This window comes from Solea solea, chromosome 10 (assembly GCF_958295425.1).
Source record: "Solea solea chromosome 10, fSolSol10.1, whole genome shotgun sequence".
NCBI classification, from domain to species: Eukaryota; Metazoa; Chordata; class Actinopteri; order Pleuronectiformes; family Soleidae; genus Solea; species Solea solea.
The window spans coordinates 23,940,802-23,968,179 of record NC_081143.1 but is presented as its reverse complement, the minus strand read 5'-3'; the positions used below and the strand labels follow the sequence as shown (position 1 = coordinate 23,968,179).

Below are 27,378 nucleotides of genomic sequence, written 5' to 3'. Positions count from 1 at the left end.
ACCACAGTGTTTTCAGAGAAACATCTCAAAAGACTAAATTTAAGTGGAAAACTAACAGCTCTTATCTGAGTCGCTCATCAGTTCCTCATGTCCCCTCTCGCTGACACACACACACACACACACACACACACACACACACACACACACACGCACACAGAACTGAGGCATCCTTCCTGTTTACAATAAAAACAGCTGTCAACATAAAAACCAAAGAGAAAGACAAACAAAAAGACTTGTTTCTTGTAAAAAAAAAAACAGTTACTGCAACAGAAAAACAAGTGCCAGAGATCACTAAATTACATTTTTATTAAATATTAACATTTATGGTGATCCTTGTTCCTGTGTCAGTCCTAATTCCAAAAAAAAATTCTACATGGAGTTTCCAAAGTTCAAGTCGCACGAACCGTGTCTACTTTGGGTGTTCAGATGAAGAGTCGGCTACAAAACACTACACTCCAAGCACAACCAACCAAGCACACGCATGAGGCAGTTTAGATGATGAAACAGCGCCCCCATGTGGCATTCAAAGACACTTGCACACAATTACGTGTCACCTAATCCTTTTTATACCGTGTTTATAATGAGTCAGAAATGAAATGTGATGTGATTAAAAATATATAAGTACTAAAATGAACTGCAAGTGGCCCAGTTCAGATCTTTTCCTAATGTCAGATCTGTTTCAAGCCTCATTCGTATGTGGAAATAAATCGCATATGAATCAAGATACGAGCGTTTGCATCAGATATTTGCGTCAATGGATACGACTGGTTTACATCCAAATGTGTACCAGGTGCATATACTGTATATGTGCACTGAATTATTTGAATACATTTCCTTACAGACACACACACACACACACCACACTCTCCCTCGCAGCAGGTCCGTACAACCCCACGACAGACTTTAAATCAGGTTTTTACGGGAAATACTTCACTCCAAAAAAAGAAGCGACAACAAACTCCACCGCTAACAAGATGCATTCAATGACCCACGTAAAAAAATTCATAACTTCTGCATTTCAGTAATTAAATGCACCACAAATTAGGTTAAAAAAAAAAAGTGTTCGGTTTTGTATTTTTTTAATATAATCACAAATAGTTGCCTTAACCGATTGATGTTTTACAATCAAACAAAATATAATATTCATGCCCATGCCTAATTAAAATAACTATTTTACAAAGCTTCGTCTTCTGTTTCCAACGACTCTCATTAAGGCGGGAAACAGGTGGTTTTCAGGTGAAGGCAGCTGTCTGACTAATGCATAATAAATGATCTGATACTGGAGCACTGGGGATAAATAACTCAGCCATTTGTACTCAGCCAACTTGACTGTTGGCATTATTCAACATAGAGCACAGGGAAGTTGGTGATTGTGTGAAGGTGTTGTGATTATTGCTCATTACAACTTTCTACACCACAGAAAACTTCTTCTCATTGACACGTGAACTTTCATTTAAGGACTAAATAAGTTCATTCGAGTCAACTTTCCAGGCCTCGAGAAAGAGAGAGTGAAAATGTGACGGTGAGCAGGTAGATGAACACGGACGGATTTATAGCCTCAATAAACTGAAGCCTTGGATGTACTCTAGTTAGAGTAAATTTCCACAGCAGATGGGTGTGATGGGGGATTCTACCTGCTGCCTTGGCTTCTCATCTCATGGTCACTTTTAACACAACTCTTCCAAAAGACCCACAGCCCACATAGAGGCACAGTGCAAGACATCACTGAATGCACTATTGTGGAAAACGTGATGATTTAAAAAAATAAAAATGGTAGAAAAGTGAGCCCCCAAGTCGACATTCTTTCTAACTAAAACTCTTTAATGAATTTATAGAAAAGGTACCTTTTTCTCTCCCTCCTTTGCATTCCCTCGTTTCTTCTCTCTCACACTTCTCTCCGCACCAGGCCGCTCCTTGTCTCCAGCACCAAACAGCTTTTTGGCCCACTCATCTTTCTGAACGGCCAGCCGGTGGGTGTGGGATTGGGGATGTGAAGGAGGCGGCGGCGGCGGCGGCGGCGGCTGGCTGCCTCCAGGTGGTGGCAGGCGGTCTCCGGGGGCTAGTGGCGCCCGGTATCGATCAGCCGGGATCTTATTCATGGGTGGGGGCAAGGTGCTGCAGTTGGCTGATGACCATCCGTCAGTGGATTCAGCATATGACTCCTGATCGCTGCTCAGGCCCTGCAGGTGGCTGTGGTGGTGGTGCTGCTGACGCCAGTCCCTCAGTACATGGACTGGCAGCCACCGCTGCGGCTCCACCCCTGCTGCTCCTCCAGCCCCTCTCTTTTCTCCTCCCCCCACAGCTCCACCCCGTTTCGTTGGTGGGTAGTGGTGAGGGTGGACCCCTCGCGAGTGCCTGCCGGGGACGTCAGTGTGATGCAAGGGGAGGGGGTGAGGAAGGTCAGCCAGGTGTGGATCATGACGATAGTGGCCGTTTCTCAGAGCTGGCGGAGGAGGAGGGGGAGGAGGTGGGAGAGGGGCTGCGGCCCCCAGCGTGGGACTCCAGGCCTGCTGGGAGGAGGGTGGACTGTCCCAGTGGCGTGGTCCAGAGATGTGGTTGTGATTAGGAGGACCACCGAGGTCTACTAAAAGCACTCTGTTGCTCTTCTCTTCTGGTAAAAAGTTGCCAATCCCGCTGTCGCTGTTGCTGCTGGTGCTGTGGTTCTGTTGGGCATCGTTGTCAGGATCATGGAAGGCCCGAGCTCGTACCCCCTCGATGTTGTCGCCCATGTCCCGGTAGAGAACGGAGACAAACTGGAGGAGGGGCTGAGAACTGGGAGGGAATTCCAGGCAGCCCCCTGTGTCTGGGTCAGGAGTGCACTCAAAACCAAATCTCCTGGCTACACCTAAGTGGACCTGAGGAAACAACACCATCACAGTCAGTATAAGAGTGTCAGTCATTATAACATTCAGTGACTTAAGTGATCTTAAATGTTAATAGGTTTTGGTTTCTGTGCTACTCTCATTCATTTGGTTTGTGCACAACCCAGAATATATTATGATTTTGAGGTTTAGGAAACATCACAACAAACCTTTTTATAATTATCTGAGATTTTTTGAACCAAAAAACTTATCAATTCAACAAGACAATAATTAATGGAAATAATCATTGCAGCCCTAGAGTGGGAATCTGCACTCGTCTGCAAGCTACAAATATGTTTTGATCATAAAATGCAGCTGTTAAAATGTTTCTGAATTCTTTGCATCACTAACACTTTGTATGCACTTTGAAAATTGACAGATAAGAAAAATCATAACACCCCCGCCCCAATAACTGTTCAATGTGATGACATGAATTTTTTTTTTTAAATTGGGTTAAAAAAACTATTGACAAAGCAATCGGCCTTTGCAATTACTTTACACAAATATGCCACCTGCTTACCAAGTAAACAGCAGCAAAAACATGTAATACTTGTAATATATATTGCATTTATATCATCGTCATCATTTTACCTGGTGGAGACAGAGGTCTGGGTCCACAATGAACACATGACAGGAAGTCCTCAAACTGCCCTCGTCGTCCCGTCCGTTGATCAAGCGACGATCGTCATGGTCGTCCGTGGCCTGCATCGTCACCAGGCCGAAGAATCGGCGGTCGTCAGGGCAGCAGGCGCTGAAGGCTAGTTTTTCGGCAGGATAGGTGGCCAGGACCTGACCTCTGTCGCTGCACAGGCGCACACTGTCGTGCATGACCTGGTGGGATTTAATGAATGCATAGTCCTTTATACCAGGAAAATAATGAGGCAATCACAGTAGCATTATTAACAATAATATGAATTTACACTGCTAAAATAATGTAATACAACTTGGTATGGCTGATGTAATTACTAAAAAGGAACATTTCTTTATGGATTTGAGGCCAAACAAGATAAATTATTAAGGCTTACAAGGAAGTTTCAGTTTAAATTGAAGGTTCAGGGTGTATAGGTGGGTTTGTTGGCAGAAATTTAATAAACTACCATAATAAGTTTGAATAAGCATATCATAAAACTTTAATATAAACATCCTTTGTTTTTTGTAGTCTTAGAAATAAGCCTTTTACATGTTTACATGTATGTTCAGCAAGGGTCTTTCGTTAAAGCCCAAATGGACAAACAATCTGTAGTCTAACATGTCACCAGCTCATACACACTGGACCTTCATGGGATTGTTTTTTGTTACTGGATAAAATATTACAAGCCATTATCCTCAGATGCGTATTAAAAACATTCACCTTCATGAGAACCAATGAATGAATCTTCTGCTCTGCCCTGAGGCGTCTCATGCTGCCTCTGATTGCTTGCAGGCTGTCGTTCTCCAGACTTGTCCCAGAGGAGGCCAGCTCAATGGAGCCCAGGTAGCCGACAATCATGCCCACATTGAGGATGCCGTCGCCAGGCTCTAGGATTAAGTCGCCCCCATCTCCTACATCCACATCCTGCTCTTCGTGCGACTGAAGGTTGAGGTGACGGAAGTCTGAGTCCAGGAAGACCGAATCGTCATTCAGAACTTGGGCCATCTCCTCCTCAGAGAGTAAGTTGGGATTGCTTTGAGAACGGGAGGAGTTGCGATATGGTGGGAACTCTGGATCAGACAACGGACGGGGCTTGGATGATGAGCTCACTCTGGGCCTCTCCTTGTCTGAGCTACTGGATGAGTGGCTGGAGTTCTCAAAGATCATGTTAAAAATTCCTCCAGACTGCAGCTCGGCGACCACCCTCTCTGCCCTGTTGATGCCCAGCTGCTTAGAGTCCAGTTTGGGTTTGTACCAACCTCCACGAGCTCCACCACCTGACCTACTGTTATTGTTGTTGTTGGCACTGTTGTCATAGAAACCGTCCAACTCATCATCGCTAGAGCACGAGTCCAGGTGAGACGTTGCCATTGTGTTGCTGCTGTGATGGCGACTGTGGTGGTGGTGGTGATGGTGTCGCCTGGGACGTTCTACCTCGGCGATGACCAGTTTTAAAACGCCAGAGCAGCGTCCAATCAGTTTCACCACATCCTCGTGTGACGCCTTAGAGACGTTGATGTCATTGACAGAGAGGATGTGATCTCCAGAGCGCAAGCCCACATAGTCTGCAGGGCTTCCTTTCAGGATGCAGCTGAGGAGACATGGGCTGTGGCCTGACAGTGTGAAGCCATACCCCGATCTCCCTCTTGCCACTTCCACAGCACGGATACGGCCCTGCTGGACGGAGGAGGAGACTGGAGGAGGCTGGGGCAACGTCAGCCCACTCCCAACACACGGGCGCCTCTTGGACGATGCATCTCCTTGCCTGAACATCGTGTCAGGTAATTTTCTGGTGTCCATCAACTCTGTACGTTTCAGTTAATCATTATACGTCCCTAGGCTCTGCTCAAGCAGGAACACAGGGAATATCCAGATCTTGCCTTGTCTGCTATCGAGTGGTTAGGAAAAATGAGCAGCAGGCGGGTGAGAGTGAGGCCTCAGCTCTGGCACAGTATCGCTAGCCGTCCCATCCTGGTGTCATTCGCTCTTCCAGCCCACAAGCACATTACCTGCAGCACAGCAGAACAGGACAAGTCACTTATGAGGACGTTGAACTTTGTCATTGTTTCCACCTGAGCTTCAATCATTCATTTATGCCATTCTTATGTCAAACATATTATCTTCATGGAATTTAGCACCTTTATTTGATCTATTTTGCACCGTCCTTTGAAAATGTATGTATGCATATAGAAAAATATAGATAACAGAGATAATGTGACTATAGGACCATGCCGTTATACTGAAATGGATCAGAGGAGATCTGGATAGACGGGGTGGTTTCCTGCTTGTTTTTCATTGTCAACATTCTGGCCCCGATTCCATTTTCTTCTTCAAGCAGAGAAGTGATCAAATCAAATTATTTGAGAGTCCAGATTTATCTGCATGTGTAATTCACAATGTAGGTGTACCTACATTTGTGGCATGACTTTAAAACAAGGATACAAGTAAAATGCAGGTTAATCATCTCACTCTCCAAATAGTTATACTTTCACCACAGAAGGTCAGCTAAGGAGACTTGTATATAACACAGTTTTACCTCTTTGCTGTGCAGCAAGGATTTCACATTGAGGCTTTGTTCAGATTACACAGCTGAAATTACTCATATACAATGTTTTTCAGTTGGTGTGACTCAGATACAACTTTTATCGAGAATCGTCAGTTCCGTTTTTCAAATCAGATTAGTGTCTGTAATTTGTAAAGGTTTTCCTTTAATTAAAAACAATTCATGTGAGATGCGTGTTCCTTGTCCTTTTTGCATGACACAAGAAAGAACCCCAACCTTGTTTATAAAAGTAACTTAGTATAACTTTTACTCTGCGTACATTTTAAACAAGCTACTTTTTTTTTTTTTACTTTAACTTGAGTACATTTTTAGACCAGTACTTATACTTGCACTTAAGTAAAATCTTATCAAAATAGTGGTAGAATATTTGAGTACTCTTTTGTATGTATAAAAACCTTTATACATGTTATTATCTTATATAATATTAATTATATTGGGTGGAGCGAGGGCAAACATGGCTCTTTTTACCCTGCAGGTTGCACACATACTCCTGGTGTAAGCACACCTGTGCAGGGCGGAGAGTGAAGCTCTGGCCAATAACAAACGTGTGTTCACACCTGTCAGACATCGCAGGTAAACTCAGACTGACAGACACAGCCTACAACTCCTCTGTGACTTCAACAAATCCTACAACTTCTAACGTTTTGAACGTGCGTATCGTTTTATTATCGACACAACACTAACGGTTAATAACAGCTACTTGTTCGCCAGGAGCCTACGACATTCACTGAGTGAAGGAAATATTAACTTTTTACTATCGCGTTACCGTTAGCTTAGTTAGCTCTGCGTGCTAACAAAGTTAGCGCTGGTTAACTTAAGTTGAATAAAGTGGCTAAAAAAACACCAGTGGCCCCGCGTGTGTTCGTCTACACAAATAAATACGTGTCGTCTTTCTGTCAACTCGTGAAAGCTATAAAAGCATAGTTTTTTCTTGCCGTTACATGGTGTCCAAAAGTGCATCCATCCGTGCTTGAATCCTAGTCCCGCCCCCCCGGTTCCTCCATCCTTGGAATGTCGGTTTGTCGCTATGGCAACTAGGGTACACACAGATTCTCGCGAGCTGTCATTGGGCTTCGGGGCTGTCACTCAGCCGCGAACAGTTGTGTGCGGATAAATTGGGGCTAAGTTAGATTGAGAAATCACAAATAAAAAGTTCTGAACAGTAGTGGACACTTCCACAGGTGTCCAACACTTTAGCTTTGACGACAGCGCGGCGCGTCCACGTTGGCTGACGTGTTTACACTTCCACGCAAAGTTCTTCACAAGCACAGTAAAATCATAAATACATCAGTTACACACGCGAGAAACGAGCAATAAAAACGACAACATCTGGCTAAAAAAAAGGGTCAAAGTTTGTGAAAGTAGGGACAGCTGAGTACGAGGTGGACGCTGAATTCAGTCAGCAGATTTTTCTTTTTCTTTCTTTTTTTTTCTTTGAGAAAGACAAAAAGACTTACTTGTCATCGTGCGACGGTGATGCTGCACGGGCTGTTCCCATTGTTGAGTAACTAAGGTCGGTTAGGTAAACTCAGAGACGATGGGTAAACAAAAGAAAAGGCAGCACCATCTGGCGAAGTGGCCTTAAGAGGAGGAGATGGAAGGAAGGAGGGAAGAGGGAGGAGGTGTGTTTAGAGAGGATAACAGAGGGGGGGGGGGGAGACCTCAAACACTCACTCACACATTTACTGTATTTATATATAAGAAAACATTCATTAGAAAGAGTTACCACACACCTAATATGAGTCAAATGACCACTTTTATAATAATAAAATAATAAAAACATCTTACCTGTTGATTTCATTTTAAAAGATAATTTGACATTTAGAAAACAGTTGCTATAAGGTCCAGAAAAATGTTATAAAGCATTAAAGATAAAGTCTGTATTAGGGTTGGATGACACAGCCAAGAAGGTTAGTGTGATAAAAGACTTTAAAATTAGTTTTTATCTATACTAGTCATTGTGATAAATGTCAGATAACTAAATACAATGTATATATACACACGTATACGTAAGTACAAATACTTTGTTACTCTACATAAGTACAAAATTAATGTTTCTGTACTTTATTTATATTTCTAGAAACTTTTACTCCACTACATTTCCCCTAACTATTTTTGTTACTCACTTCTACCAAATAGAATCAGAAAAAGAAGCGTTGGTATTATGGTCTGTATTTGTATACGAGCTGTTTTACACTATAGTTTCACTACATTCACACGCTGCACCATGGGGTTAAGTGTCTTGCTCAAGAACATGCAAAGCCAGGAATCAAACCCACAACCTCCTAGTTGAAAGACAACTTGCCATTACCACTTTTACTTCTAAAACTTTAGTGTAGAAAATCTAGTACAGCAGTAAATGTCATATACTTTAAGACTTTTATGTAAGTAATAAAAAGTGACTTCTGGTAAGATACTTGTACTTTTACTCAAGTATCCCTTTCAGGTACTTTATACAACACTGTCTATACACACACACACACACACACACATATATAAACTTTGTTGTATTACTATTAAACACGATATTGTGATATACAGTATATTGTTGTTAATTTACTCTCCAGCCAAAGACGAGTTTCGTGTGATTACACATTGTAAATGACATTTTCCTCAGGATGAAGTCACACAGATGACAACATAAATCCTTGAAAAGAACATTGTCGTTATGTACAGTTGCTTAATGCAGGTGCCGTCATGATTCCAGTGCTTTGTGAACATATGGCAGCTGCTCACTAATCCTATTAATGCCCTTTAATCATGAATCATCCTAATGGGTGCTTTACAAACCAGGATCTATGAGTTTTCACACTGTGGACAGTGTCTGTGAAAAGGAACTGTAACCTGAGTGGAAAAAAGGAAACTGTGAGAAGGAGATCATGTAAAAGATCAGTGAGGTCCAAGGTCAATGTAGAAGAACATTTTTAAAAAGGTACAGTGTGTAATGTCTGGCAACATTTGTTAGTGAATTTATATGTTGCATTCGATAATCAGTTTTTCATTGGAGCTTTTAGGTTAAAATTTGTAGATATTGTATATTCTAAAACACTTTTTCCTGTTTGCACTCAGACATTATTTAAACTTAGAGGAGATTATAATTTAGGAGAATTATTTATGTTTGAAACTATCAAAGTGAGAACAAAAAAAAATAATAATAATAATAGTTTTTTGGGGTAAAGTTATGGAAAGAACTCAGTGATGTAAAACTCTTTTTGGGGTTCAAAAAAGTTTGAAATGTAAAATAATAAGTTTGTCCATTGTGGGCTACTGTACAGTAAAGCTTCTGTAGAGCTGACCGGACTCCATGTAAAAGCCTCTTTCCGGGTCAATGATAAACAATAATTCATACATTCATGTGATAAATGTAACTCACAGTTGGATGATGTTAGACAAAAACACATCCTGTGGATCCTGCATTTGACGATTGGTCAGATTGTGAAGCTCGTCTCTAAAAAAAAAAACTGTAACTCACAGAACATGTTTCACGTCATTAAATAATTTATTTAACTTCTACGATGAAACCATTAGCAGTAATTAATCTCTTTAAAAATATTAAAGTAACCTGATGAAATACTTCTCTATCTCCTTCATATTATTACAAGCATCTGTAAAATGGACTTTCTGGAAAGGGTCAAACTTTTTTTGTTTTTGTTTAGATGACAGAAGCAATCATAAAGGCAGGTGTAAGAAGAGTAAACATGGTGATTTCTTCTTTTTCATTCATGGATTATCCTCAGCATCACTCTTCATTAGTCAAACATGAACTTTGTCCTCAACCGTCCACGCCCCAACTCCCAAAACCAGTGGAGATTTCTGGGTAATCGTATTACCTCCTGCAGAGAGCACCAGGACGTCTGGAGTGGATGCTTAAAACCAAGAAAAGCCATTTTGTGGTCAAGAAAAAAAAAAGGGGGGGGGGGGGGGAGAGAAGTTCCATTGCCATTCCATTGTACGTCTGTTCTTACGACACAAATGTCTACAATAATAACAATCATTTAATCTGCTTTGTCATATCAATACCAGCTGCTGAGGACTCAAGTCATTTATTGTGTGAATACATTATAATAACACAGTCACAGGAAATTAAGTCACACTGGCTTTAAATGTTGAATTTCTTATAAACTGATGGGATGGTTTTACTTTCATGTATCGTAGGCCTCTGCATGAGGACATCTTCAAGTGCTCGATGTCTTTTCTATTCGGCACAAAGACGATGAAAGACTTAACATTTTTAATTTTACCAATTTTTTTTTAACGGAGACAAAACGATACTTAAAGCTCAACGAAAACAAAACAACAAAACAAAAAAAACCTCGGCCGTCACATGGAGTAAACTGCACTACACTTACTCTGCTGTTGATTTGTCAAAGCTGCTATTGGTTGCTAAGGTTACGCTGCTCCCCTTTGGATTGTGTTGCATCCCTCCCACACACACAACAGTCATGGCAACCGTAGCCCACAGAAACAGAATTATTACGAAAATAGCAGTAAGCATGCGTTTGTTTTCAAGCTTTTCAGTGTACAGGACATATATATATATATATATATATTCAGTCTTTTTTTTCTTTTCTTCTTTAAATCTAAGGCAAGTGTATGTACAGAGCAACAATGTCCAGCTCACTCCCTGGCAAACTGGAGGTCAGTCTTTCATGAAACAAGCTTGGTGTGTGTCCGGCGCTCTGCTGACGTTTCATTTCTCATATTGGTGAGAGTTTGTTTCAGACGGACAAAAGAAGAAGAAAAAAAAAAAAAACGGCATCACATTATGTGTCTATTTAACATCTCATCTTTACACAGCTCGGATTTCTTTTTTCTTAAATCATGCACCATGGCTTTCGTATTAATCCATATTACTTTACAATTTTACACAAGATACAAAGGGAACGCCATTCGAAGACAACTGTGAATAACATCCAGTCTTATTACAACAATAGTCACATCTTACATCCTGAGAATTAAAAAAGAAAATAAAAGTAAATCAACAGATGGAATCATTCAGGTGCACGGGGGTCACTAGCAAAGAACTAGGCAGATGTAAACAATATAAAATGATTTTTCTTCTGCGACTGGTTAAATAAAAACTCTCTTGACTGTGGGTGAATATTCATGGGCCTTTAAACTGTTAAAACCAGATTTTATACTGCTCAATATTCACCTGCCTGGTTTTTTGTCCACACTACAGCGTCCACGACGTCTGCAGCGATGATGGGGTCGATGCACAGCAGCCATGCTGATTATGTCGTATGTTGCCGACACTTCCAAGAAGTCAGGGACAGAGCGACAGGGAGCCGGCACGCACCCTGAAACCGAGGAAGCTAAACCGAACTTGGCCATCATTCCTTTGACTTTTTCAAAATGGCTGCTGTGTAAAGAGCTCATAGCAACAACTACTCCCCAAACTCCATAATCATCATGGGAAAAAACAACAACTATGCCATTAGTGATCAGTCTTACACACAACTATGACTATTTAATGTGTCAGAATGACCACAGATATAAAACCATCTTTAAATATACGAACTATTAACAATTTAAGCAGACCTCTCTCACTCACGCCGACAAAATGCACTGAAAAATAAATGCAATATAGTAAATATGTTCTGTTTTTCCCTCCTCTATTGTACTTTACTGACATCAAATACTGACTGAAGCACATCCTGGCAGCACAATACATTTTGTGTTTGATTAAACTGATCTTTATGTATTGTATGTGTGTATATATATATATATATGTATATTTAATTCAAGGTGCTGGGTGGGAGGAAATATTCAAGGTGCTGTCATCTGTGTTGAGGATTCAAAGTTTCACCCTCAGTACAATTTATAGGCTAAAAGTGACAAATTCCACCCCCCCTCCCCGACCCCCTTTATTTTAAAACCAATTCCTTTGAATTGATCGTGGGTCACATCAGTAGTTCTAAGTTCTAGTCGTAAAACATTCTGTTCTTCCACCGTCACAGGTGAAGGGGAGGTTCACGTTACCATCTAATTTCATGCCCCGCCACATCTCTCGCATTATTCCACTTTCTCTGCGCACGCCTCGGTGCCCCCGCCACCTCTCTGCTCATCTCAGAGTGACGTATCCTGGTGGATTGACTGCAGACACCCCAGTAGCTGGTAATAAGGGCTGCCAGGCGACGCCACGGTCTCAAAGACGGACTGAAACGCCCGGCGGTCCAGCTCCTCGTCAATCTGGTGCCGGTAAAAATCCAAGGCCACCAGGCAGAACAGGTTGGTGTCCACCACTTCACTGGAGCCCATTCGGCTAATGACATGTGGCAGTCTGTTACAAGGGGGTTAAGGGGAAAAAAAGACCATACTTTACACAAACGATCAGATAGCTAATCTTGTAACTGACTAATGGTTGCTATTAACTCGTGTTTGCATAATTTAACCAACTCGTCACAGGTCTCTGGAGGGACACACAGGTGACCTGCTATGAACATGCATCTTCCCATCTGAATGTGATGAACTTAAGCCAAATGTTTAATAAAATTGTACGTATTACCACCTTTACGAGAAAAGGGATTTGTTGTAAGGAACATAAACTGCAGAAAATGCCATGTTTGAAGTTTGACTCCTAATTTGTTTCAATAAAGTGGATTCACTTACAAATAATAATAATAATAATAATCCTTCCAGTTTCAATAGGGTTCTTGCAACCTTGTTGCTCGAACCCTAATTAGACTTGTTGTGCATCACTTTTCAATTGCACTTACAAAAGCAATACAGTAATGTAATGACTAATACTGCTAAAAACCAACAACCCCATCCCCGTCACAAATTGTGTACATTTTCCTTAACAGAACGTTGAATGACTTTCTTTTTCTTGGTTTACATTTGAAACATTGTGCATTAGCAACACATAAGTTATGTTGGACTAACAAACAAATGAGGCTCTTATATAATTATTAATATTTTACACCCAGAGGAGAGAGTTTGTTTCGTTTTTGTACTTCTGTTTCAGTTCTATTGGAAAGTAGTGAACAACAAAAAGCAATATGCGACTGTAGCTGTACCGCCCTCTGCCCCTGTGAAGCTTCTTCTGCCGATGTGCGCCCTCTGCTGAGACAAGTCCTAACTACACCTTACGCGAAAGTTCAAAGAATACATTCTTAAGGGCAGTTATTCAAGTGTAGCATCATAAACTTTTGGTGCAAGGATACAAGGCTGAGATCCACTGAGAGGTGGACGCAGAGACAAAGAAGCAGGAGAGGCTCCACATGGCCATGGCCACCGGTGTCCTCTGAGTGAAGTTAGACAGAGACAGCAGCACCCAGTCCCTCACCATAGACGACTGACCTGTGGCGTGGAGTGTCTGGAAAACCTGGACATGAAAAAACAGCAAAAAAGAGTCGGAGAAAGGAAAGTTAAAGAAGGGAAACTTTCATGTTGGGGAGTGAAATCACTTCAGGTTCATTGCTCACCACAGGAAGTGATGAAGAATATGTGCAATAGTAGGCACATCAAAATGAAGCACCAGGTGCTGGGAAGGATTGACAAAGAGAAAACGCAGAAAGTGTCCACACACCAGTTCTCAAAATGTATTAATTTCTTTGAACCACTAATTCAGTTCTCTGTACAATAACAATTAAGTATTTTCTATTCAAGTCTTTATTACCAACTGACTCACAGTCAAGCAGAAAAAACGAAGTATTTTCTCTTTGTATGAGGGGCGAGAATAAGCCTAAAATGTCATCTTTGTTGGTATTAAATGGTATTTTGGGAGTAATGAGTGTGTAGACATTGACTGCTCTTTACATCACATAAAGTGCCCTCCTTTTTCTAAATCCTAATTTTGAATACCACCACAACAGATCTAGAAATAACAGCGTTCCAATGTTTGGAAAGAAAAACATTCAGAACGACATTACGTTCAAATATAACCTAAGAATGCTGGTTCTGTTGTGTTGCTATTGTGTTAGATTCCAGGAAGAATAACTGAAACCCAGTGTCTCTGCTTGAGTTTGTGTCGTCTTGACGACCTATTGTCTGACTGCACAACAAAAGGCCTGGCTTGCTAAAGTAGCAACTTTACTGAGACAGGACTTCATTAGAATTCTCTGTAATGCTCCCCACCAAGAACAAGAAGACAACCAGTAACAAGGGGAAACAACTAAAGAAATACCTAATCCATTTTATCTATACAATAAACTGACAAGTTCTACATCTTGTTCCCATCTCCTGCTACTGACCTTGTACACAACAGTGGCCATGAATTGTGGGTAGGGTTGCTGATTGGACAGGAACTCTCCGATGACCTTGTTCATGACGTCCTGTGGCTGGAAGAAGTCGTCCAGAAACTGGGGCAGAATCCTGGACACGACCCGCGCCTCGCTGGGCAAACCCTTCCTGATTCTGTAAACGGCAAACCGCAGCAAATGACGGAAACAAAACATGTAGGTTCATCATTTGAATTTCATCATTAAGTACAGACGATTATTTTTGAGATCTACAAAATCCGAAGTAAAGGGGGTCTCGCAGGTATGGGTGTGGATTCTGTGAATAAGTATGTGCAGTTAATGAAACAGAGTACATGTGTTTACCTGTCGAACAGCACAGAGACCCTCTCCATGGCAACAATGATTGACTCGCTGTCTGGAGCTTGAGGGTCAGAGTGAGGAGGGCGACTGGCAGGACTAGCCTTCTCCTTGCCTGAGGAGAAACCAACATGACCCGCCGTGACGCCCACCGCCTCCGCTACGGCAGAGCTAGAGTCAACCTGACCTCTAACCCCTGTCATGTCTGAACCCGATGCAAGCACCGCTGAGAGGACGAGAGGAAGGGGGTTGGAGCCGGTTAAACCAGGGGTGGGGTAAATGTTAGAGGTGGAGTCGGGGAAACCAATATCACAAGATTTAGACCAGATTTAAATTGTCTTCAAACTGAAATCGGGATGAATTTTAGGGAGATACTCGGGTCAAATAATATTCTTTAGCAGGCTTTCTGTCAACGAGACGTTCAATGCCATGTTTCCAAAGTACAGTACATAGATTAGCCTCTCCTGTGACCCTAAAGCGTTTCTGCTTGCAGGGCTCTACAGCACAGACTGGTAAAGTGATAACGTGCAGAAACTTTTAAGTCATGCTAGGAGTTGCTTAAGTTAGTAGGGACCAACATAGGGGTTAGAGGTAGGGTATGTCAGTAATACACATTCCACACAGTGTTTCCCATTATTTCCTTAATTGTAGTAGCCCACCACAGTTTCATAGGTTTTATAATGAACTGACAATATTTTTACAATTCAACCGGCTACAGTAGCAACTGAAAATGTGATTTAAAATGTTTAATAAGTGAAATCTTATTTCACTGTAGATTTGTACACAGCGTTTTCTCGCTACACACACCGACACAGTTTGTCAGATAGAAACTCGCAACTCCTCAGTATATGAAGTTTTTTATGAGGCATTTACAAGAGCATGCCACATGCATGTGCTGTGACTTCATGTGTTTATGTAATACATAATATACATGTAATCACCGCCCCCCCACAAACCATGTTTAACATGCAGATTAACAGTTTCTAATAAAAAAGTAAATATAATTAATGTTCCTTGTGTTGTGCTTTGACAAAAATGGTATAAGTAGTAACTATGTAGGTTTCAAAAATCAAGTCATTCACTTAGCCATAGTAAGACTAATACTTACTACTTTATGCTAAAATGTTCTTTCCTTATATAGTTACATTAAATTGATTAATTAAGTCACTGAATCAGTAGCAACAGGAGATTGGTCAGTTGCTATTGATTCAATGACCTCTGGATTTTTCCATACGACAAAATGTAATTTCTTGTTTAACCTTGGGTATGGACTCTCAGAGTGGCACATACAGTAAATAGAAGCACTGCAGTGAGCTAGCTCAGTAACAGCCACACAACAATATGTGTCATTCTTATGTTTACCATACTTTAAGCCCTCCATTGGCTTTAGAGTTATCCTAATTGTAAGCAGCGAAGATATAAACGCGAAGCCAAGAGTGAAATTAAAAAGAGAGGGGAAACTTGTTTGTTGTGTGTTGTATCCTGTTTTAGCACCGACTGAGACACTGAGGGCTCTCACACTTAGATAATACACAATTCATGTAGAAAATAAATAAATAAATAAATAAATAGTGCAGTTCAGCCCTATTTTATACTGCCATGAGTCTTCATGCAGGTGAGTTAGCCAGCTAGCTCAATTCCATGCTATGAGTTAGCAGCAGACTGAAAAGGCAGAACAGTAGTGATGACAGTACCAGTCTCGGTTAAAGTACATTCTTGGGACTAAACCTGCATGCAATAGAAACCATGTGAGCACTTTGCTTACCAGTGTACATGCAGGTGAGCATGAGGCCCAGAGCAGCCATAGCTCTGTGTGGTGACGGCATGTTGACTCGGTCCACGCTGAGTTTGACCAGCGCTTCCCCGTCAACGCGTGACAACTGCTCCGACAGCAGGAGGCGCTCCAGTCCGCGCAGCACGCAGTGATAGATGATGGATGGAGTGGAGTCCTCGCTGGCAGACACCATCACACCACACAGCTGAAAGACAGGGAGAGAAGCAAGAGTGAAAGATCAGAAAAGGCCAAAGAATCAGAGTTTTACAGTATTACTACATTAATGTATGTGTGATATAACCAAGAATGTGTTTGTACTAGAGGTTGACCCATGTGGGTTTCTCTATAGACACTGCCAATCATCAGTGCAGCCATTGGCCGATATGTGCCGATTTATTTTTGCCAATACGTTTTACCTATTTTTTTCCAACCTCCATCTGATATGAAGAACAGTTTAATCATAAGAAAGTATGCAAAAAACTGTTATGGTCAGTCTCTCCACATTTGTTCGTGAGTATATATTTATAATTGAAATACTAAACACCTTAAGGTAAAATAAAGTAATGATGGCTTAAATAATAATTGGCTGATGTTGATTTTCATCCTCTAGTTGTCATGTATTCATTTGTTCTTACCTGTATGACTCCAGCCATAAACTCAGGACCTACATCCAGAGGGTAGTTCTCCATCATGTAGAAGGCCACTGCGCACATCACCAATACATGCTGCTGGTTATGGAGGTTCACGCAGCTGCAGAACAGAAAACAAAAGTGCATTTGCCATGAATTTTGTGCACCGTATCATGTCCTCTCCAGTGTCTGTTCTCATTACATGATGACGCGTCGTCAGATTGGCGTGCTACGGTATTATGAGAACTCAGCTTTTCTAATTTCACACAGATTTTTTTCATTGGTGCGTCCACAGTGAAATGCTGTGTGTAACATCGATAGCTGCCATGTTCCTCTGATGTTTACCTGCCGTGTGTTCACTGTACGTGTGACTCCCAGGAAAGATGGGTAATAAGTGAGAGTCTGTGTGTTGATTAAATGACAAACAATGACATGGATACTCACTGAGCAATGGCCCTGAGGTTGGAGAGTAGGTACTCTGAGATGGTGGGGATGAGCTGTTTGGCCGTGTCATCCAGCAGGTCACACTCCAACACATACAACACTCCATGCAAGGCTCCCATGCGACTTGGTAAGTGAGTGCTACGCAGGGTCGTCTCCAACAGACGACACACAGGCTCAGCTATTGCTTTGTCCTGAAAATATACATTAAAAAGGTGCTACATGGTTTATTTCTGTATACTTTAAGAACAAATAGAGCAAAGAGGCACATAATCTATAGTCACATGTCTACAAGTCGCTCCAAGCTTTGCTCACCATGCCCAGAACAGCAGCAGCCTTACAGATGGCAGGCACCAGGTACTGATTGAGGATCTCATCCTCCGGTGGATGGAGCTTCTGCAATTCCATCAGGGTGGAGAACATCATGTCAAACTGGTTCCTCTCTGTGAACAGGTCTGACACTGCCAGCAGCTACAGAGAATAAGGTGGAGTAGAAGGTAGAGACATTTAGAGGAGAAATGGCCTGCAGTGGGTTCTGATTAAATCCTTGTGGCTAAAAATATAGGATAATGTTTCCATTCAGTCTTCATGTAGATTTAATCTTTAGTATTAACACATTATTTTCACATTACCATAAAAATGGTAAACATTTGTAAGTTTCTGGTTCTATAGTGAGTAAAGTATTCTCAGAGAAGAGTAGTACTCTTTTTACTGATGGTGATGAACCAATCCTTTGGTTGAAATGAGATACTGTGTGTAGCAACTCACCGATCGGACCACTTCACTTATGAGGATGGTTGGAGTCCTCCTGTTACTTGGGGAGCCAGGGATCAGCCACTGGCTGTAGAGCTCCAGGAGAAACTGGGAGCACGAATGAATGTCCACACCTGCACGGTGCTTCCTGAAAGCACAGACAGACGATGTGACATCACCACGTGCAAGCTTATTTCCCTGCACCATCTCTCCAGCAAACTGGAGACACTAGAAAAATTGTGTGTGTTACTCGTCTGACCTAGAATTTATAGGAGATAACGGTGGGGAGGCGGGTGCTGGAGTATCCGCTTCATCTTCTTCATCCTCACCCCATTCTTCCTCCCTCAGAGGAGTGATGTTGTTACCCAACCATACTGAGTGGATTGAGACCTGGAATGAAATACACATTTAATTTGATGTGAGCTACCGTTAATAATTTATTGTTCAAGCCTCCCATTACCCATCATGACTTTTCTTTTCCCATGGTTCTCTTACCTGTCCCAGTTTGTAGTCCATGTTGCCCATCTCCCTTTCTGTGTTGATCTGAAGCAACAGCTTCTCATGGCTGATCAGCGTACCTGCTGAAACAAAGTTGAACAGGAGAAGTATTGACAACAACAAAAAGACAAAACAAGAGGCAGGGTGGCTTTTAACAAGCTGGTGTTGTCATGTGTGTGAATGCGGGTTGTCTGTTACCTGCAGAGGCTGCTGACAGTGAGGGCACAGGGTCCCAGGCATGGTACGGGTGGTGTGTATGCACGTTGTCTCTCTTTGACACAAGAGCCTGAATCTCTCGCTCCACTTCCCCCCTGATGACTGCAAGTTTTCTTCCAAATCTGGCCACACAAACAAAACAAAAGAACTTAACATTACCACCCGCTGATTTTAGGCCACAGTTAGTCAGTTAAAACATTATAGCATCATAGCTACCGTGTTTCTAGGGCTTTGAGGCTCTTGTTGCGTGGCTGCTGTTCCAGACAGCTGACTGCTGGGTTGCCAGCAGTAGGCAGGGTCATGGCACTCAGCACCAGGCTGGTGATGGCCTGTACTGCTAACACATTCAACTGAGTACGCTCCAGGTCCTCCTAGTTACACAAGGATAATACATTTCAAATTGGACGAAAAGACAGGAAGGAACAATCAGCATAGAGAGCATCTCTTTTAAGTACAACAGTGAACCAAAGCAGATACATTAATGCACAGCTAAGAACCTGACTCTGTAATTGTACCTCCTGCTGTGTCTCCTCCTCCTGGTCCATAGTGATAGGTTGAGTGACCAGCACTCCAAGCAGAGTGGCCCAGGTTTCCTCAAACTGAGTCCTGCTACTCCAGCCTGAGGTACAGCAACCATAGTCAATTTCAAATATGTGGCATTACTGTGACAGTATATCGGGAAAAAGCCAAACAGTTTATGTACCCAATGTGTTGATGCGATAGAGAAATTCTCGGAAGACGTCCTTTTCCTGCAGGAAGTCCACGGGTATCTCGGGTAGTGTTGTGGTGAACTCTCCTCCTGGCTGAGGGGACCAGCCCAGTTTCCAAACCTACACACACACACACACACACACAGCATTTCAACTCATATCCTTACACATTCTTCATTTCATTAATTGCATTGCATCCGCATCTCATTTCTCACACTGACCAGTGGAGGTACTCGGGTGTAGCTGTTGACCAGAGGCAGTCGGGAAAGACTGATGATGATATTCCGCAACATTTCAGTGAGAAAAGCTGGGAATATGCTATTTCTATGGTGACCGAGGGCAAGGACGTTCTGCAGGCCTTCCACCAGCTCAGCCATGATCTCACATGCTTTCCACTCGCACATGTCTAGAAAAAAGAACAAACTTTCCATCATGTATCACAAAAACTTTCATCTGACATCCAAGGAAAAAAACATGGTGGGACAAAAATAGACAGTTTTTATTTGTTTTTTAAAAGAATGCTCACGGTCAGCATGTACTGAATCCACTTGGTCTCCTTCAGCATCTCTTTCTGCCTTTGTCTTTTTCTTCTCTGGATGCAGCAGCTGGTCACCGGGACTCACAGCCACTGAGAAGACACAATAGAAGGAGTGAGGAATGGAATGGTCTCAAGCAAATGACAGAACAGAATAACATAGGGCATCAACAAACATACGGTGCGGCCATTGCTACCTGAAACAATGATCTGGCGTAGGCAGTAAATGAGAGAGCAGGTGTGTGTGGAGTACTCTGTGGTGGACAGCTTGTTCCAGACACAAGACTGCTGCAGGGCCAGACACAGGCAGGACAGAGCCCACTGCAGGTCCACACTCAGGGGCAACTGATCCTGGAGCAGACGCCAAGCGACCACCTGACAGTAAAGTAAAGCAAGTAGAGTGGGTACGTTTTCATTTTTTACAAGATTACTTGGCAACAATCAGACTCCCTCTTTACCTCAGTGGCAGTGCAGGTGAAAGTGGTAATGAGATGCTCCTTGTCAGAGGGGATATGTAGTGAGGAAGGCAGCTGGCTCACACTGAGCAGGTACTGGGACAGTGCTCTGCACAGTGACACAACCCTGGGGTAGAAACCTGGCTCATCTAAAAATAGAGGTGAAAATATAAAAATTAGAAGACTCCGGCATCTAATTTTCATTTACCAACTTTTCATGATGTTCTTCCTCACTCTCACCATAGATAACAGCCAATTGGTTCCAGTAGAGCTGAGGTTGGGAAGGAGGCAGGAAGGACTGATGCGGGGCAGGAAGTGACCCAGTGACTGCTGCCAATTGCTCGAGGGTCACCTGCAAAGCCGTCTCCAACAAGAGTGAGCCCTGACCTCGTGCTAACCTCTGTATGCCCATACTGAGGCATGGGCACAGCAGGCTTAGGTTGAAATCCTGGTCAAATTAAAAACAAAGGGCAAAATTCAGATTTAGAAATGTTAAAAAACAAACAATTATGTGCCACTATTAAATCAATCGATTGAAGGGTACATGTGAGATCTGATTTCTGGGTATAGCGGAAATCAGACCTCAGACCTTTCAAATCAATTGCATTAAATTCACAAATCAGTTTGCCTCAGTGGACTTTACGATCTGAACACTTTCTCTGTCCTTAGTCGCTGGATTTGAGTAAGGAACAACTCATACAATAAGAAATCTGATGAAGAGCCACAGGAGAGGGATCCTTCTTCCAGGACAGACAGATGTACAGAGCAGATTAACTAGAAAACATATTTCACACAGTCATGACAATCTCTTATCACCTTGCAGCTCATTACGTTGAGGAGATCAGCCGCAGGTAGTTTAGTGAGCAGTTCTGTTGTCTCCAACAGGGACACATCTCCACGAAGACAGCACTGAGACTTCACCAGAGCCACATACCACTCCTAGAGACAATAAAGTTGTTTGATATATATTATTACAATTCTAATGTGTACAATTTATTTAATGAGACTCAAAATGTTTGAGGTTTTTGAGATTGAGAGAGCTAGGTTCGACTGTCCAGACCTTTAAATCTCACCTTATCTGCAATGACCAGTTCAGGGGCAGGAGGTGGATCCCCATCCAGGGGGTGTGTAGTCACAGGAGGGGTGGGGCTACTAGTGTCAGCCACAGTGGCTCTGAACCTGTCCAGCAGGGAGTAGAACCTCTGGTGCCTGTGACAGAGGATATGACATTTACTTTTCCCCCCACAGTACAGAGATGAAGAGGTATGACATAATCGTTTTCTGGGAGATTCTAACAACAGAAACTAAAACTAGTGCATGACTGTGTATACTAAACATGTGGGCAGTCAGGCACATCATCACAAAGTACAGGAAAACTACAGTACACAGCACAGTAATGCACAAAAGCATTACCTTTGAGCCAGCCCACTGGTCTGGAGGTATTCCTGGATCCTGTCCAGTTCCTCCACGGGCAGCTGAGCCACGCTGTTCTGGAACGTCAAGGATTAATGCAATAATTATATGACCTAACAAAACAGTAAATCTTTATGTTGACTTTTTCTGAAGTGAAGTTCCTCAAAGCTGAGCAAAAAGACGCAAAGCTTGTATCCCAATATGCATTTACGTCTATCAATGTTCAATAGTCTTACAAATCTTTTAACATATTCAGATTACAACTCAACTCCTGCATGACAACACAAAATATCTCAGATAAATTGTACCTGTAGTGTCTCGGCAAGCAGCATCTCTACCCTACGACATGCCAGTGTGTCCACCATGCGAGCCAGAACCCTGAAAGGTGTATTGAGCAGCTTGTCCACATACAGCATCATCAGAGATCCAGACTGACTTAGGTGAATGCCCTCCAAACACTGCAGAGTCTTCTTCAGCATGGTAGGCTGCTTAAAAGATAGACACGTAGATGAGGTGAAAGGATACAAGACAGATGTACAGAGAAGAGCAAATATATTTCAAACAAATTGGACAGAAGTGAATGAAGCAATTTAACAAACAAAATAAGTCATCATGCAGTAAAACAGATCATCTCACTGTAGCGAGGTTGTCACAGCGTGACTGGATGGCCTGGATGAAGAGGCCGCTGGCGGCTGAATTGCGGTGTACAGCACTGATGAAGTCCTGCACTGGTGGTTCATGGGAAAGGCTGATGAGGTCACTCACATGGTTGACAATGAGCCAGGTCAGATGCTCAGAGTCATGGAGATTCTGACACTAAAGCAAGAGAATCACAAACACACACACACTCAAACAATAAAACACAGATCTTCAGGAACTCAACTGTATATATATTATTCTTTTTTTTACGTGACGTATGGAGTCTCACCACATAATCACAGAAGAGGATAAGGGCTCCCCTGCGTACAATCTCTCTGTTGACCATTGCTGACCGGGCCTCAGGCTTGTCCTCCTCTCCTTCTCCTGAGGAGTGAGGACTCAGCAGCTTTGTGCATGAGAGGCTGTGTCCCCTGACAAGCACAAGAGAAGGGCAGAGATAAGATTAATGGAGAGAGGATACAATCCTGTGAATGAAGTCATTGTCTGAGGAAGATATTCAGTTTTGTTTCTTTATAATATCTTTTCCATTGCTGATATTTATTTTCTTTGGGAATGGGGCATAGGGGGCTATTGGTCAATTCATTAACAATCAGCTTTTTCATGCTTCAAACTGCCATCATGTGATCTTACTCAACTATGTACAAATACACACACACATATCTATACTATTTAAAATCCAAACACATTCAAAAATCAATACCTATGCCTACTAATGAGATCATCTGAATGTCTAGTACAGTATAATTTATAATTTGTTGGGTGTGTTGTGTGTTCTTACCTGGGTGTCTGCTGCGCCTCAGCCCACCAGGAGTAGTTGGTATAGTTGATGATGAGGAGGACCTGGCACCAGAGGAGCACCAGGGAGGGGTGGGTGGTAATGAGGCACTGCACCATGCTGTTCAGCCCTTCCAGAGGGTAGAAGAGGCTGGCCTCAGCGGCCGTCTGTCCACTGCCATTCTCAGCCTTCAGGAGACGACTGGCAGCAGCTGTGATCCTGCGAAACATTCCTGAAGGAAAAACACAGTTTGCCATTTAAAAACAAACAAACAAACAAACAAACAATAAACCTACAAGCAAAGAAGAAGAAAAGAAAAAAAAGATTTTTGCTTACCACTTTTGAAGACGTGTATGAGACACATGAGCAGTGTACCCAGCTGCTGGCAGTAGAAGGTGTGTTGTTGCTCTGTAATGTCCACTTTAATCTCTCTGGAGGAAATGTCATCCAGCAACACTCCTACCAGCTGGAGGAGAAACCTGGAAGGAGGTGGAATGAGACATTGGAGGCAAAGAGTCAAAAATATCCTTGAATTTGTATGTTAAACACATCATTTAACTTAGCTGGACGGTGAGTACACTAACTAACCTGGCAAAGGTTTCCTCAGGTGGAGCTTTCTGTGCCTCGCCATTAGTTTCCTGGTTACCAAGTGTGTCAGTAGTGGGTGGGTCACTCGGGGTGGGGCTCTGCTGATGGAGGCGGCGTATTGTGTGGCAGGAGAGGAGATGTGGGGTGAGTGACAGCTCGTGGATCCGAGAGAGGACAATGTCCTCAGTAGACTGGGAGACGAGGACCCGGAGCACTGCAAGTATACCAGACACCCACAGCTGCACGGTAGCTACTGATGCCTGCAGGAACAAAGGTTTGAAGAGAAACATTTGCAAAATTTAAATTTTCATTGACTTAACAAAAGAAGAAATTAAAGCAACACCAGGTGACATTTGCTGAATAAGTGTAGAAACACTCACTGAACTGAAGCACAGCAAAGTTTCAAGTCCTTCATATTCGTAATGATTGCAACCCCCATATATCTGATATTTTAGACCTTGATAGATTTTAAATGTCTTGTGTCTTTTTAGCTGATTTACAGTTCAGCGTTGCTCTTCTACACACTCTTTGGTGAGTGTTCAAATATTAAGAGGCTAATCTCACCATGGTGACTGGTACGGTGAACATACTCTTGAGCAGCATGTCTACAGGCCTCAGAGAAGAAGGTGCTACCGTTTCAAAAAGAGTGTTCAACACTCCCAACGCCTCTGGAGAGTCCAGATGCATCTGTAAGGACACAACATACAAATGTTTAAAATGTATTACACACATTACAGTATGTGCTAACATTTTAATATTACTGTATAATAGTCTGATTTGTATTTTCAAGGTGAAGAGGTGATCGACTGTAAACATTTTCCTACCTGCTGCTTGGCAATCATGGGAAGTATGACATCAGCAATCTGTCTGGACAATCTCTTCCACTTGTCCTCATTCTCTTTGTGACACTGCTGCAGTACAAGGATGAACATCTCCAACACCTAAAAGTGTGTGTGTGAAAAAAGAAAACGTGAGGCAGAGACATAAGGTACTGAAATATTTGGCAACACCCCGCTGTGTGCTCGTCACCATACCTGATGGTACTGTACGAGTCTGAGCAACATGGACACCACTACTTCCTTCTGTGTATCCAGCTCTTTGCCTGCGTCGGCCTTGTTTGAGCCTCTCAGGACAAACAGGTCATGAACTATTGGCTGCAAGGCTGGGATGGCTGTCAAGAAAAGGTATGTATCAGTTGCTAAGGGGTCGTCACCACAGTAAAAACCAAAAAGGGCTCAATGAAATGTGCCAAGTAATAAGAGCAAGAAAACATTCTGTGGCATATATTGCTTGAGATCCTCTCACCATGTGTGACAGCTTTCCTGCCACTTGCCATGATGCCGTCACACAGCTGGATGATCTTGGGAATGCTGATTATCTGCTTGGAGTGGTAGCGCTCATAAGACAGTAGCACCAGGAAGAAAAAGATGTTTGGAATGATGGCCTCTGAATCTCTGTCCGAGAAAGTTAAGCAGATATAATTTTAGTGACAAAGGTGGTTTAGTGAACGAAAGATATTACACACTTAATTATTAAATATTATCATTTATCTGAGTTTTTGAAATCACCAATATATTGATTTATTTTTACTAAACTAAGAGACCGCCTACCTGAACTGTCCCACCTCAATATATTCAAACTGCTTGAGGACAAAGCCAATAAACACCTGAAACACAAAACATTTGAATGAGTCATGAGCTTTTATATCAAAGAATTATTTTCTTTGTTTCTTTTTTTTTTTTAAATTTACCTGATCCGAGTCTAGCAGGCAATAATTGACTCTTAGCTGTACAAGCTGGGCGAGCAGGTCCAGCACTTGTCTCTGCAGAGCCACAGAGGTGCTGGTTGTGTACTGCTTCAGAGCTTTGATCACCAGCGGCTCAAACAGTCGAATGTGGTTGTGGATGGCATTCTAAGGAGCAGGGAGAAAAAAGTAAAAGAGCTTTAAGAACGGCACTTGGTCTCTTAATCGATCACATTTTTAGCTCCACTGGGTTAATTGTAGTACAAGGATGACGTAATTGTACCTTGTCTCCTCTGTTGCGTGTTGCATTTGCAATGTTGGACCTCAGCTGATTAGATGCCTTTTGCATGACATCAAACCATCTAAGAAAAAAGAGGAAAGTTACGTTTAGTCTAATGCACATTATGCTTGTGCACACACACGTTCATTTCTGCTCTTGTGTCTAATGTGCATTTTGCCACAGCTTACCCAGAGGTGTCCTGCTCATGGTCAGTCTGCACCATGTTGCGGAGACTGGCATCAGCCAGTGCCTGGGTGAAATGAGTGTATGGTGCCATGAAGCAGTAGTGGTAGAGGCCTGGTCGCAGGCTGGATGAGCCGAGACGCAGAGCCTTGCCCTGGGAACGACTGGGTCCACTCAAGACACCCTCGTACTGGGAGGCCAGGTTGGTGCCAAACAGGGTCTTCAACAGCTAAAAGGAAGGGAAATCTTCAGTAACTAGAGAAAATAATCCACATTTGATTTGGACTCTATGTTCTATGATGTAACTTTCTGACTATAAAAATTGAATTAGCACGTCCTGGAATAAGGAGCAATACAGTCATAGTGCAAGTTAATTATTGAGTACATTTGTACATTACATCCATTTTCTTTGCATCAAAAAATGCCTTTTGTGCAAGTGTTTTGAATTAAGAACTTTCTTTGATAGGGCAAGTACCGTCATCAGGGAAAAAAACATTTCAGCAATAGGTTTAATTAGTGTAAATTATATTCACGCTCATGCAAAGCTGACAATCATGTTATCAGTCTGGTGTCAAAAAGAACATGATGACATCCAGCTTGTATATTACTGTATATGCTATCCAAGTATAAATGTATGGAACCATCGCACAGGGAAACCCATTTCCTTTACAGTACCCGTCGGTAGGAACCAGCCTCACTCTGTGTGGAGTCATACAAGTTGCAGCACACTGCTCAGTGCTGGCACCATTAAAGACTGCCACACACATTTACATTTGCTAACTTTGTACAACCTGCCAGGGGTGGAATTGAACCTGTGACCATGAGGTCATGAGGTCTCTGCACACAGGGCACCGGTCTAAACCACTGAACTACCCGGCACCCTCATTATATGTTTGATCTTCTTCCCTCTGGCAGGCGTTACAGAACACTGTAAAACCAAAACTGCTAGACACAAGAACAGTTTTTTTCCCCCAGGCAGTCACACTAACGAATACTTGACCAGTTTATTTATTCACTATTTTGCACCTTATCTTTTATATACATAAATATATATATTTAAAAATAGACCAGTCCCCTGGACACCTTATTTATTCACTTTTTACTACACTCTTTTTAAATTATTGTTCTT

At 42.4% G+C, this 27,378-nt stretch overlaps 2 protein-coding genes and 1 non-coding gene across 13 annotated transcripts in view; all 3 read right to left on the bottom strand.

Annotated features, from left to right (window-relative positions):
• rgs12b (regulator of G protein signaling 12b) overlaps nucleotides 1–7,640 on the bottom strand; it is a 49,097-nt gene extending 41,457 nt beyond the window's left edge. For all 3 annotated transcript variants that reach the window (XM_058639931.1, XM_058639932.1, XM_058639933.1), the window contains exons 1-4: nucleotides 7,513–7,640; nucleotides 4,213–5,501; nucleotides 3,453–3,692; nucleotides 1,845–2,855 (exon numbers count right to left, since the gene is read on the bottom strand). In XM_058639931.1, coding sequence (XP_058495914.1) covers nucleotides 1,845–2,855; nucleotides 3,453–3,692; nucleotides 4,213–5,292 — 2,331 coding nt within the window. In that variant the 5' untranslated portion in view covers nucleotides 5,293–5,501; nucleotides 7,513–7,640. The remainder of the gene's footprint in view (nucleotides 1–1,844; nucleotides 2,856–3,452; nucleotides 3,693–4,212; nucleotides 5,502–7,512) is intronic.
• A 2,442-nt stretch (nucleotides 7,641–10,082) lies between these two features.
• htt (huntingtin) overlaps nucleotides 10,083–27,378 on the bottom strand; it is a 32,079-nt gene continuing 14,783 nt past the window's right edge. For 2 of the 9 annotated variants that reach the window (XM_058639771.1, XM_058639775.1), the window contains 37 exons: nucleotides 26,255–26,478; nucleotides 26,070–26,148; nucleotides 25,793–25,954; nucleotides 25,653–25,708; nucleotides 25,348–25,496; nucleotides 25,077–25,213; nucleotides 24,867–24,983; nucleotides 24,607–24,729; nucleotides 24,043–24,302; nucleotides 23,791–23,933; nucleotides 23,458–23,686; nucleotides 22,948–23,089; nucleotides 22,656–22,835; nucleotides 22,328–22,507; nucleotides 22,020–22,096; nucleotides 21,680–21,815; nucleotides 21,423–21,545; nucleotides 20,847–21,054; nucleotides 20,610–20,755; nucleotides 20,349–20,526; nucleotides 20,143–20,244; nucleotides 19,838–20,022; nucleotides 19,610–19,736; nucleotides 19,422–19,525; nucleotides 19,123–19,277; nucleotides 18,889–19,028; nucleotides 18,688–18,773; nucleotides 18,452–18,582; nucleotides 18,208–18,340; nucleotides 17,755–17,910; nucleotides 17,443–17,633; nucleotides 17,005–17,119; nucleotides 16,361–16,574; nucleotides 14,602–14,821; nucleotides 14,251–14,413; nucleotides 13,222–13,382; nucleotides 10,083–12,338 (listed from right to left, as the gene is read on the bottom strand). In XM_058639771.1, the coding sequence (XP_058495754.1) occupies nucleotides 12,125–12,338; nucleotides 13,222–13,382; nucleotides 14,251–14,413; nucleotides 14,602–14,821; nucleotides 16,361–16,574; nucleotides 17,005–17,119; nucleotides 17,443–17,633; nucleotides 17,755–17,910; nucleotides 18,208–18,340; nucleotides 18,452–18,582; nucleotides 18,688–18,773; nucleotides 18,889–19,028; nucleotides 19,123–19,277; nucleotides 19,422–19,525; nucleotides 19,610–19,736; nucleotides 19,838–20,022; nucleotides 20,143–20,244; nucleotides 20,349–20,526; nucleotides 20,610–20,755; nucleotides 20,847–21,054; nucleotides 21,423–21,545; nucleotides 21,680–21,815; nucleotides 22,020–22,096; nucleotides 22,328–22,507; nucleotides 22,656–22,835; nucleotides 22,948–23,089; nucleotides 23,458–23,686; nucleotides 23,791–23,933; nucleotides 24,043–24,302; nucleotides 24,607–24,729; nucleotides 24,867–24,983; nucleotides 25,077–25,213; nucleotides 25,348–25,496; nucleotides 25,653–25,708; nucleotides 25,793–25,954; nucleotides 26,070–26,148; nucleotides 26,255–26,478 (5,646 nt within the window). In that variant the 3' untranslated portion in view covers nucleotides 10,083–12,124. The remainder of the gene's footprint in view (nucleotides 12,339–13,221; nucleotides 13,383–14,250; nucleotides 14,414–14,601; nucleotides 14,822–16,360; nucleotides 16,575–17,004; nucleotides 17,120–17,442; nucleotides 17,634–17,754; nucleotides 17,911–18,207; nucleotides 18,341–18,451; nucleotides 18,583–18,687; nucleotides 18,774–18,888; nucleotides 19,029–19,122; nucleotides 19,278–19,421; nucleotides 19,526–19,609; nucleotides 19,737–19,837; nucleotides 20,023–20,142; nucleotides 20,245–20,348; nucleotides 20,527–20,609; nucleotides 20,756–20,846; nucleotides 21,055–21,422; nucleotides 21,546–21,679; nucleotides 21,816–22,019; nucleotides 22,097–22,327; nucleotides 22,508–22,655; nucleotides 22,836–22,947; nucleotides 23,090–23,457; nucleotides 23,687–23,790; nucleotides 23,934–24,042; nucleotides 24,303–24,606; nucleotides 24,730–24,866; nucleotides 24,984–25,076; nucleotides 25,214–25,347; nucleotides 25,497–25,652; nucleotides 25,709–25,792; nucleotides 25,955–26,069; nucleotides 26,149–26,254; nucleotides 26,479–27,378) is intronic. The other 7 variants (XM_058639774.1, XM_058639776.1, XM_058639777.1 and 4 more) reach the window with 6 other exon arrangements.
• Nucleotides 26,879–27,010, bottom strand: LOC131467802 (small Cajal body-specific RNA 14). Its single transcript, XR_009241617.1, has one exon. It is a non-coding gene; the product is annotated as a small Cajal body-specific RNA 14 (non-coding RNA).